At 32.3% G+C, this 12,733-nt stretch overlaps 1 protein-coding gene across 1 annotated transcript in view; it reads right to left on the minus strand.

The window, feature by feature from the left end:
* LOC123707498 (nephrin) overlaps positions 1-12,733 on the minus strand; it is a 354,939-nt gene that overhangs the window by 4,123 nt on the left and 338,083 nt on the right. The window contains exon 16 of the mRNA XM_045657591.1: positions 5,098-5,171. Coding sequence (XP_045513547.1) covers positions 5,098-5,171 — 74 coding nt within the window. The remainder of the gene's footprint in view (positions 1-5,097; positions 5,172-12,733) is intronic.

The following is a 12,733-nucleotide window of genomic DNA, read 5'->3' on the forward strand; positions in this document are numbered from 1 at the left end:
GAATTGCTTGAGATAATATGAACTAGACTATCATTGCCAGTCGCCATGGTAAAATCTTGCACAAACTTTGCTTCAAATCTGTGATTTATATTAGTAGAAGCTTAGTGTGCTCACAAATACACCTAGCACTTCTCTGGACTTTGATTATCAGTACTCAGAAATGATGCAGATATTGATGTGCTCAGGTAAGAGTCAGAGTCATTCTTTATTCTATAATACACATATGAAACGATTCCCCACTTGAGAGAAGTCGATATTAATATGTTTTATTACCAATGTCTATTTATATAAATATAAGGTGCTCCTTCGACTCGTACTGTCAAATTATGTTCTGACTGTGATACTTCAATTTTTTATGCGAAATAAATAATATATATATTGGACTAGGTTGCGAATGTATCACTGATTTTACTATTAACGAAATTTTCTTGGTTTCCATGCGCAATTAAAACTCGGAAAAATATCAATAGGAAACCATAGTCGAAACGAAATTCTGTTTATCTAACATTGCCTATACAAAAATATCACGAAGCAGACAGAGATCTGATGCCAAGATTTAGATGTTGTAGCACCACTGTTTTATTTAATTATTTTAAGGTTTTGTAAATTTTCAATGAGGCATCCATATTTGTATGTAACTTCTGAATAAGAAGAAATAATTCAAAGCTTTTATAAGCTCTTTAATGCTAATAATGATTATCGTTTAAGGAGGGATTAAGTTTTGTGGCGACGACTGTGAACATTTTCGTGTTACCGATGTCTAGACTTGTTTAATAATTAAGATATTCATGTAAATACTTATTTTGTTTATTGTTATATTTAGTTAAGATATTTACACACACGACTTCCAAAGTTACTTTAATTTAGATTACACATTTTTGCCTGTTTTTCTACGCTAGGACTAAATTTAGTATTGTCTAATTTACAGTATTTTAACAAATATCGCATGTAGACGGACAGCTAGTTTAGATTTTCATATCATCATGTTATAAACCCATCAAGACGTCCAATTAAGATAGACAAAAACGCATTTGATTAGCTTTGTTTTATATTGCATTAAATAAGTTCAATATATTTAAATATTTTTTGAGTTTTGCTGATTTTAGGTCGTTCTATTTACGTCGTGCCATGTGTTTTTATATTGTATTGTGGAATCGATTTCCACACTAAGACAATCATAATTCCGTTATATACAAGGTAATAGTGATCAGACCGACTTTAATTACTTTAAAAAGTTAGTTACACCTCTCAGACGCCAATATTCGAACAATGATAGCTGAGAGTTGTAGTTGATTAATAAATGGACTCAATATTATGTATTTTAATTTGTTAAATATTCCTACAGCAATACATAGAACACAGTTAACAGTTATTAAATGAAAAAAAAAGCTGCACTTGTGAGCAAATATTTTAACAGTAATTACTACAAGTTCTGTAATCATTACATTAACATAAACTCTATCTTTACTGCCCGAAGAGTACTCGCGAATTTAAGATGTTATATCGTGAATGGGTCGTAAAGAAGTTATTGGGTATCATAAAGATACCACTGGCCACTACGTACTGACTGACTCAATCGAACTCGTAAAATTGAGGATCTCGAATGATGACTAAGCTTATTTTAAAGGCTCAGCTGTAAAGTTTGGGAATGAATTCAGTCTGAGACGTTTAAGATATAGGCTAGGTGATTGGACTGGATTTAGTAGGGTCAATCTTTGATATAGATTACTCCGCAAAGAATTAAAAAACCTAGTCTTAAAATTATAACGGTAGTATCATCATAAATTTACGGATTATGTTTTTAAGATAAATCAATCCCAGGAGCTCCAGATACAATTTACGTAAGCTGTAAAAAGCTAGGAATATGGAACAGCTATAAATGGGCTTCGATAGGAGAAATTGTTTAAAAAAGCATTAGTTTATAATCTTTATAATATATAATATAATATAGTTTTCATCAGAAATTAATTATTTGCAATAACGAATGTTTAAATTTTATATTTTCAATCTACTAGATAACTTTTATTATAAATTTATGAAATACCGTAATATTTCGAATGTTTGACAGTAATCTAATTTCTTTTTAAATAATTCGTACGCGACTTTGGTACGACTTACGCATTGTTGTAAAAAAATATTAAAAAATCGAATATGAACCAATCAAATCGTTAACAATCCTCCATATCTGACAGTGGAAGAGCATAAAGAGTCTGAATTCTCAGTGCAAATGCAGACTGTCTCTCCTACTACCACTAAAATATTCAGCGCAAACTTCCCAAGAATTAAGTCGTGTGTATAACGTTAAATTTATTCGTTTCAATATTAAAGTAAGTAAAATCCAAGAAAAGCGAGATGTCCAATTGATTTGTGTCTTTAATTTCCCAAGTTTGGCGAGAACTATTTTATATCAGCGGATCACGCACTAAAACACTCAAATGCATCTGCTATGCCAATATCGTATCCATTATTACAAATTTCTGCCATACATTAAAGTTACTATTGTAGTTTGATATCTGTATTATACGCTGAGTAAAACATATTTCAAAGTATTCGCGAAAATATAAGAATCGAAGATAAATAAAATAAATAATCGCTACATCCTTTTTAGGTCTGGGCCTCAGATTTCTGTGTCTGTTTCATCTTTTGATTTGTTTTATAGGATGTGATCAGCCTCCTATGCGTGGCACACGCCATCGACTTTCTTTCATCGTTCAAACGAATGTTAAATGCGCACATAGGCAGAAAGTCCATTGGTGCACAGCCGGGGATCCAACCTACGATCTCAATGATGAGAGTCGCACGCTGAAGGCAATAGACCAACACCGCCTCAGACAGTTTTTGTACTAGTTAAGTAAAATCAAATGGCGGAGGACGTGAGGTGTTCTACCTGAGTGATATAGAACAACAATCAAGCAATAAGAATCAAAAAGTAATTTTCTAAACTTTTGGTCGGATTTGTTGATAACAAGATATTACCGGACTTCAGATTACTGGTTGCTATAGCAATTATAACACTTACTGCAACTTAATAATGTTTTTTGAATAACAAATAATAAAAGCGGAATAAGACGGAATCAGACATAAATGTCGAAGCGGCAATGGGCGGAGCATATCATAAGATATACAGGCCAAGATGGACTTTACAAACTATAAGAAGAAGAATATAGAAGCGTTAGCAGGAAGCGAATGTAGGAAGAAATCTATCTAATAGAGAAATTTTGAAAAAGCTGAAGGAGTACTTTTTCTGTGAAGGGATTCATCATTAGTAGGGAGGACAAGGATTTCGAGTAACAAGAAAAAATTGCATATAACAAATCGAAACTGTATATTGTATGTTTTATGTAATGGTAGGCAAACGAGCAGGAGACTCATCTGATGTTAATGCCAAAGCGCTCGCCAATGCGTTGTCGGCCTTTTAAGAATTAGTTTTTTTGAAGGACCCTAAGTCTAATTGGTTCGGAAATACTTCAGTGAGAAGCTGGTTCCACATAGTGGCAAAACTGCCTTAAGAAATGGTCAATTGTGGAACTATAAAGATCGGAAATAAACACACTACATTATTATTATTTGAACACCGAGGTGTCACAAAAAACTGGTCCCTTCGGAGACTCTCATACAGATATAAAGAGAGTGCAACAATATTCGTGAACAAGGCCAGTCTCAATAGAGCCTTGGTCAAGTGTAGAACATTATTAACAAAGGTAACAAAAAATATAATAATAAAAATCGATATAACACCTCCACTAATTCGTTTGGCAGTCAGTCATCTTGCTCTTGGAAATCTTTGACGTTTAGAGGTGAATCACCCTTGCTTTAGCCTTCACCAAAATTACTGAACGGCAGAGAATGAGTGGAATTTTAATACGAACTCGTCAAAAGCGTAATCAGTGAAGGTTAATGAGTATGTACGTAATTAAAAACCGCTTATTTATTTGAAGCTAAATTTCGAAATTGGAACAGCGTTTGTGCAGTCGAAAATTCTTTGTTTATTAACATTAATTATTATTTATTTCAATATAAAGGAATTAAAGTAAGAAATAATGGCGAGCTTTTGATGCATGTATAACGCCAATACGCATATAGTTATATTTTTTTATATAACTTCAAAAAAATCGTCATAATCGACAACAATGTCAGATTATATAATCTACATATCACAATTAAATCAATTTAATGCCAGTTTAATCTTAATTATTAGCGTTAAATAACGGATCCATTGCAGCAATGTTTGGCTTATCATCAAAATTATAAAAACATTCTCTCCTATTTTGCATGTAGCCGTTATAGTACGGTAATTTTAAAACAAGCGCGTAAAATACGCTGTATCGCAGCGGCAATGCGCTTGATTGGTTAGTGATTAAATTAAGAAAAGCGCAATACATAAAATTTCCGGTCGCCACCCTGTTTTTTCTTAAAAGAGCCTTTTACAAAGCCGTTACAAAACAAAGGTAGCCTTTGTTTTGTAACCCGAGTAACAAGCACTTATACTTAATTTTGGGTCACTTTTACGAATTTCCTTTAAGATATAACGAAAAATGAAAGCCAGTGATAAAAACGTACTGTGATCCCATAATCCTTTTGATCCTGCGAATCCTCTTACGTTTTAATATCACACTTTATTTACTTTTACTTGACCGATTTGAGGATTTTTTCATTTGATTACAATTTTATGTGTTGTTCGATGTTAAAATGGTTGGTGCGGTTTTTAAACAAGATTTGTTTACGATTCATGTGTTACGAATTTGGACTTCTTTAGGCACTGTTAATTTATTTTTAGTAACTATAAGATAGTTATTATTTATGTATTCTATAACTAAATGATACTAATGAACGTTTAAAAAATAAAATGTTAGATTAAATTTTATTTAGTTTATTAACTCTTCTTAAAATAGTGAAATAAAATGTTTTTATTCATTATAGACATTATAATGAGTAAGATTTGGAACCTTTTTATGTAAAAAAATACCATATATGTCCCAACTCTTCCATAATTTTTTCAATTACTATTTTAATTAAAAATATAATAATTTTACCGGTTTACAACATACTCTTCTCCGATTCTCCGAATTTAGATATAATAAATGTTAGTTCACTTACAGGTGTAGACAATGGTACAGGTGCCGTCCGATTCGGAGAGGATACCGCTAGACATGGAGCACTGGACGTCTCACCTGAAAATAAAGATATAATTTAATCTCGAATATTGTCTCGTCCTGGCTCCCACCCAACCCAACAACCCACAAACAAAATCATCGTTCCTTCGTTCAGTTTTACAATTTCAATAAGATTACGAAAAATGCCATTCAATTAAGAAACCTAAACTGAACAGTATCAACTGGATCGAATAAAGATCTCACTGGTTTTTTTTTTAAATTAAATAATATTATTTTTTTATAGAACGGAGCAAACGGGCACGAAGTTTATCCGATGTTAAGTATACCATAGACACTGTCATTTCAAGAGGGCTCGCAAGTGCGGTGTCGGTCTAAGAATTGCTACGCTCTTTTCTTGAAGGACTCTAAAATTCATTGAGCAGCTGGTTCCACATAGTGGTAGTGGGCGGCAGAAACTTCGATCGTGATTAATGAACGAAACTGATTTGGGTTATGGTCGATACTTAAGTAGTCAATCAGGGAAATTTTACAATATATAATAATATTTAGAGGCTATAATATATACACCCTATCAAGCTTTACATGGGTTACTTCGGGGCACGACTTATAGGAAAATTAAAAAAAAATAGTATTGTCTTTGGTTAACATAGCACATTGAAAGAAAACAATTTTTTAACCGGATTAAATCGATTTGTATTATTATAAACTTATAATTATCACCGTGAATTAAAATTATGTAAAATAATTATAAGCTTTAATCCGGTTAAAAAATTGTTTTCTTTAAAAAAATTCTCTTATTAATAAAAAATGACATTCTTATAAGACATTAAGCGCATTGAAATCGAATTTTCTTCAGTTGAAACAGATCCGCGGTCAACAATTCACCATCAAATTTACTACTGTTTGCCACCGGAACGGGCTGCATAAATCTTGTACGGTTTTCTTGCAGCGGGCTTTTCCGGAGAAAAAAGATTGATTAATGAACGTGTAAGGCCAAAGCGACAGATTAAGCCTTGGGTTGGGATGTACGTAATTGTAGATTTTGATGTGGGCGCCCGGTCATAAATATAACGCTTCATTTGGGAACTTCTAGTGTTTCCGATTTCGGATGCGGCTTTGTATCGTTATAGTACGCTTTATTTTCGTGTAGCATAAATTTAACGAACGAACGTGGCACCCATTGAGTCTGTATTAATCATTTTTTTAGTTAGAATATGACCAATTTTTATTGAAATAAAATCTTAAATACAATACAAACTTTGCTAGCTTTATTAAGTAGCTTTGTAAAGGTTTGTCAAGAAATAGCCGGAATATATTTCAAGAATTAATCATAATAACAACAACCAACAACCCATAAGTTACTTAATCTCAATATAATTTGATTACAGCCTAAAAGTTATACAACGCATGAACGATAAAATTAGATCGCTCTATAAGGGTCTCAGTTATTTATTTGTTATCTATTCTTACAGTACTTAATACTAATGCTTACTTACTTTTAACTTAGAGAATCTACCCGTAAAAAAATTAAGTATAAAAACATTTTGTAACAATTTATGAATTATACGAACCTTTTAAATTCAATCAGTTATTTATTATATGTCATAATAAACTCTTAAATGTTTATTCTAAATCTATAATTACTACGATACATATATACTCATACAAAATGTTCTTTATATTATAGTAATAATTAATATCAATAATTTTATCAATATACAGGAAGAGAAAAGAAATGTAAATACATATTTCCTAATTCCTAAATATACGATGTCTCACTAAGTCTTAAATAGCTATTATTCACTCTAATATTTCTTTAAAAATAAATAACAAAGGAGGGTTACATAATTATTTTATTATTTATACAAATATTAATAAGCGAGTGTGTGTGTTTTTCGAGCAGTTTTGGCCTACTGACTTGAGCGTGCGCCTATCGTCCCTAAGGATGTAGGTTCGATCCCCGGCTGTGCACCAATGGACTTTCTTTCTATATGCGCATTTAACGTTCGCTCGAACGGTGAAGGAAAACATCGCGGGGAAACCGGCTTGCCTTAAACAGAAAACGTTGACGGCGTGCAGGCACGGAAAGCTGATAGTTTTACTATAAGACTAACAAAAGATCATGAAGCATACAGAAATCTAATGCCCTGACTTAAAAAGGTTGTAGTGCCAATTATTTATTTATTTATATTAAAAACCGAAAGAATTTTAAAAAGGTAACGTTTCCTTCAAAGAAAATTATCAAACCCAAAAATATGATTGTAATCACTCAACCGACTACATTTCTTAACTATCCAAAATACAAAGTTATTCAGTTGTAAGTAATTTACTAACTAACTGCTACATTCACAATTAGCATGATTAGATATATCTGACACGTCCTCAACTTTAATTAGGAAACTCTGAAAATACGCTGTCAAAATAACAAGATTCGTAAACCTTGATTGATCAGAAGCGTGTGACAAATAATTAATTGGAGTCTCTTGCAGCGTCACGCCTTCATTAGACGACTCGGAATATTGGATAAAATCGGGAGAGCCTTTTTGCAATCAGACCTATCGAGCTAACCTATAACTTATCCGTGATTCTCCTTTACTATAGATGGAAAAATCTTTTCATTAAAATCTGTTAAAAATAATCAGTATCTAACTGAAAAGGCTCTACTCGATAGTATGGACCTGAAAATTAGTGCTGGTGACAACTTTTATTTTTAAACTTAAAACAATTGTTTTTTCTGTCTTTCTTCCAAAAAAAATTTATATCTTAATTTAATACTAATAAAATATATAAATTATTAATATAAAAAACCTTTTATAACTAATTATAAATAATGCAATTCTTGTGAATTCAGCCAGCGTGCAACAAAATACATCCGACACACAATAATATTCATGGCGTGCAAGACACGCGTAAATGGTTCTTCTCTGAGTAAATTTATACGCGCTTGAGACACTGCAAGCAATTGGAAACGTTTATCGCATTTTAGATTCTACCTATAATCACCTTAAATGTAATGTGATAATAAGGTCCCTCCTTACCTCTAACTTGTTGTATCCTACCATAATCCTAAGACAAACAAAGTTGGATACAAAATTGAGTAAAATTATTAATCAATTTTGTTTTGATTATAAATAACGAAGACAGTTTAATTTATATATATATATATATATCAAAGCAACATAAAGGCAATATACAGGCTTAGTAAACTAATGTATGAACTTGTTTGTTAATAATAATAATAATGATAAATGGCGCTACAACCTTTTTAGGTCTGGACCTCAGATTTCTGTATCTATTTCATGATCATTTGTTAATGGAATAGGCAAGTAGCTGATCAGCCTTCTGTGCCTGACGCACGCCGTCGACTTTTTGGGTCTAAGGCAAGCCGGTTTCCTCATGATGTTTTCCTTCACCGTTCGAGCTAATGTTAAATGCCCATAGAAAGAAAGTCCAATGGTGCACAGTCGGGGATCGAATCGGCCAACACAGCTCTGGAACTTGTTTGTTACATTCACTATTATCATATAAAAGTGTGAGACGTGAATCTTTTATTCACTCAGAACTTTTAATTTGCAAATACGAGAACTTAATATAAGTTACTTTAGAGAGCGGGAGAAAAGTTATTTTTAACTTACAGTTTATAAAAATAAACAAAATGATTACCTACGTTTAGTTCACTTCTTGTTTTGTATTTTAAAATTTTAGAATTCACAAAAACAAAGAATCAGAGTGAAGTACAAATACGGAGTCTACAAGAAATAATTAATAGACTTCGCGCTGCAATAATGTGCCCAAGTTTATACAAATTGTTTTCCTTAATAGCACTACTTAATTATTTTAAATTGTTTATTTTATTGTAGTGAGTATTATTTACTTTACTAGTTAATTTGCAAATAAAAACGTCGTTATTAACAACAGTATCACCAATAGAATTTCACAAATCCTTAAAATATGTACTAGAGAGACTTTATATATAATGCACTTAAGCGGAACTAACAAATAAATCAAAGGAAACCATGTATTCTATTAAATTTTCTTTGCTACCTATAAACAGACTTATTTTGCTTACTGTATCAAACTTTTTGTGGAAGTCATTGCTAGCCTGAGTAAATTATGGAACAGTAAACGAACTCCCAATTTGTGAAAACCATGAACTAACCTACTAAGATTTTATTTCGGCCAAAATAAAAGAAATTGTAAAATTTTAAAACGAAATAATGTAAGGTTTTACGACATCACAGCTGTTGTATTCTGGGCTGTAAATAACAGCCCATTTGCCGATACCAGGATCACACCAATATCGTATTTTGGGCTTACTATCTACAAGATACGTGGTCGTATGCTATCAAAATATTGTGACATTGTAGCAGTAATTCTAAACGCCGGAAGCAGTTTTATGTTTTATCATTAGTAGGGCGAAACTATGAATTATCTATGGTTGTTTTGAAAATGTTATTGAATTTAGAATAAATGTCGCCTACACAATGGTATATATACTTTTTGTTATGTCTTAAACCACAGATAATTAAAATATTTTGTTTTTAGTTTTTATTACTACGCGTATAGATTTAAAATAAGAATATTAATAATCTTTTGATAATAAGATATATTTAGATGAATAAAAATCATATGATTTAACACAGATTAAAGGTACAACTACTAAATTTTGATAAGTAATACATACCATAGAGTAAGCTGATACTGACTGGAGGAAATTCGATAAAACCCTAGAGTAAAAATATAGGAATTTTACAAAAATCCAATTGCCTTTGTTGCTTGTTATACATTTTTGCAAGAAGTCAAAATTAAAAATGCCTCAATCGCATCAGGCGTTGACTTTTAAATGCTCATTTCGTATTCGGATTTTGGTGTGCAGCGTTGCGGACAGTGACAATGGAGGCCCCCGGCATGTTTTCAATTGCTAGTGTCGCCCCTGAATATTCAGGATGTCGTCAATATTCATGAAGCGGGTGCTTTATGAAAATATTTTTCAATAAACTCCTTCGACGCCTGTCGTTGGATATGTCTTATCAAAGGTGATTGAATCTTATTTAGTCTCGCTCATAATTTCACAAGCTAATCTATGTTCGATATTGGTCGCTTTTGTTGAACTCTGTCACCAAATTAATAACTGACCTCACCCCTTTCTGTGAAATGTTATATCTGTGTTGAAAAGGGACATATTACTCTAGATAAAATATTCCAGTTAATTATTTTTTGAATATGTGGGTAGTTCTAAAAATGTTCGCTAAATACCCTCAGTATTTAGTTTAGGTACATTACTTATTGTTCAGTAAATACAAACTCTTTAATTCTTGAAATACGTAATGTGAGTAGCGTAGGTAGGAACATATAGTATCTATACAATGAAAAAAATTTAAGATAAGGTAAAGGAACAACAGTTTTGTTGTTTAAAATTGAACCAAGTGAATTTGTATCGCGTGACGGCAACTCGGGCGTTCCGCAAACCGCGAATTACACGTCATTCGCACGGCCAGCATTAAAATTTTCACAGGAGGCGATGCGGTCTTCGCTCTCCACATAAATCCTATGATACAGTACGATGACGCACAGTGGGGAAATTGTATATACATATTATGACGCAATTTGGCTGGTCATAGAAGTACCGAATAAGTTTAAGGAGTTAATATTATAACACTGGTCAATATATTCTTGAAGATTTGTTGCATGTACAAAAAAGATAAACGCTTTTTAAATAAATGGTTGTTTTCATATGTGGAATACTCGAAACAGAACTAAAACGTACGACCAATCAGACTCCAGTAGATAAACCACTCCTTATATGGAAATTGTATTCGTTTTCACAAGAAACTCGCGAAATAAGAGAAATATCACTTAATAAAGTCAAAACTCTCATTAAACGTCAATTAATTGTTTAAATGATCCTTATCCTTGGGATTTATTTGAAGAAATATTTATGGCTGCTCTGCCTTACAAACAATTTGTATGAGTGGCAGAGAGTTTCTTGCCAGTTCTTCTTGCCCGTTCTTCTTGACCGTTCATCTTGCTCGCTTTACGCCCTTGACTTGCAAACTGGTAGTAAATGTAAATTTAGAATAAATTAACAACGTTTTCTTTGATGTTCATAAGTGTACTAAGTTACCTATATGAATTAAGTTATTTTGAGTTTGAGTTACACTTTTGTCTAAATCACTAGTTTTAATTCGTTCGTTACGGTATTTATGCATCTAACGTTCAACTTAACAAAATAGATCTAAGTTGTAACATAACTTTATATATAATTTCACTCTACGTGTGTATGAACTCCATTTAAGAGGCTGGACCTGGATTTGGGTGGCACCCGGATGTTTTAAATTCACAAATCACACCGGCAGATGGCGCTGCAGTCGTTACTTTCATACTTTATTTAATATCCTAATCGCTTGAAATATAATGCATGACGTCTGTCGGGTGCGCTAGTATATTATAACTTTCAATAATATAACACTTTGGCTTTACTATTATAATATTATTTCATTAAATTCAATACAACTGTATCGTTTCACTACTGTGCGGTACCCATTTAGCATGGGAGTTTTTATTGGGGCGGGAACATTCATTACTGAACAATTTATGGGACGGCCTGGCGTTATGAATATGAGATGACCTTTTATTTGATCGGTTGTTAAGTTTTGAATACATTTTGATATAGATTGTTATGCGGGAATTTATTTTTACCCTTTAGATTATATGGTATTGGTTTTAACGTTTACATATGTATAATGTAGAACAAATGAATAATTATATTTGGCAAAACTAAAAGCAAGTGGCACTGCAACATTTTTAGATCTGGGACTCGGATTTCTGTATCTGTTTTATAATTATTTCTTAATAGGCTGGTTGGTGACCAGCCTCCTGTGTTTGACATACTCCAAATTATGAAAAATGTTTAGTCTAAGTCAAGCCGGTTTCCTCACGATGTTTTCCTTTAGCGTTCGAGCGAATGTTAAATACGCATGCCAATAAATGCTTAAATGTTAGACTTGGTATTGATAAATGAGTATTTTAGTTTTTCATACATTGATAAATTGTAATATAACATTAGCGTTCCCGATAATGTCCAATAGATTGACAACACTTATATTCTTTTAGGTATCATAAGTGTCATTAAGATTTGAGAACTCTTAAATAAGTCACGTTAGTTTTTTGTTAGTCTAGCGCTGCGACCCCTAATTTTAAGTTAGGTTTAACCATACGTTTAAAGTCACTTTTTTACCAGATTGAAACTATGTATTAAACTTATAATTATTTTACATAATTTTAGGGGCGTGCTGTACAGCGTGCGTGGTCACGGTGACTGAAGACAAAAGGTGTTGAATGTCAAAAAGTATCACAGCTGTTGAGAAAGTTGTGTTATCTGTATTTATTTCCCTGCAGTTGATATCGACAAAAATATGACGGGTTTTTGCAGAACGGATTCACTGTATTTTCGCGGATTGTTAAAACCCCAAGACAAAGAATTGTAAGTTTGTAATAATACATAGCTTCAATCCGGTAAACAAAAGTATTTTCTTTAAATGTGTAAAAGCTATGTTAACAAAAGACAATACTACGGTTAAAGTCAGTTGACACTCAGTTTTAAACAAAGCGTTTTATTT

Source organism: Pieris brassicae, chromosome 3, assembly GCF_905147105.1.
Source record: "Pieris brassicae chromosome 3, ilPieBrab1.1, whole genome shotgun sequence".
Taxonomy (NCBI): Eukaryota; Metazoa; Arthropoda; class Insecta; order Lepidoptera; family Pieridae; genus Pieris; species Pieris brassicae.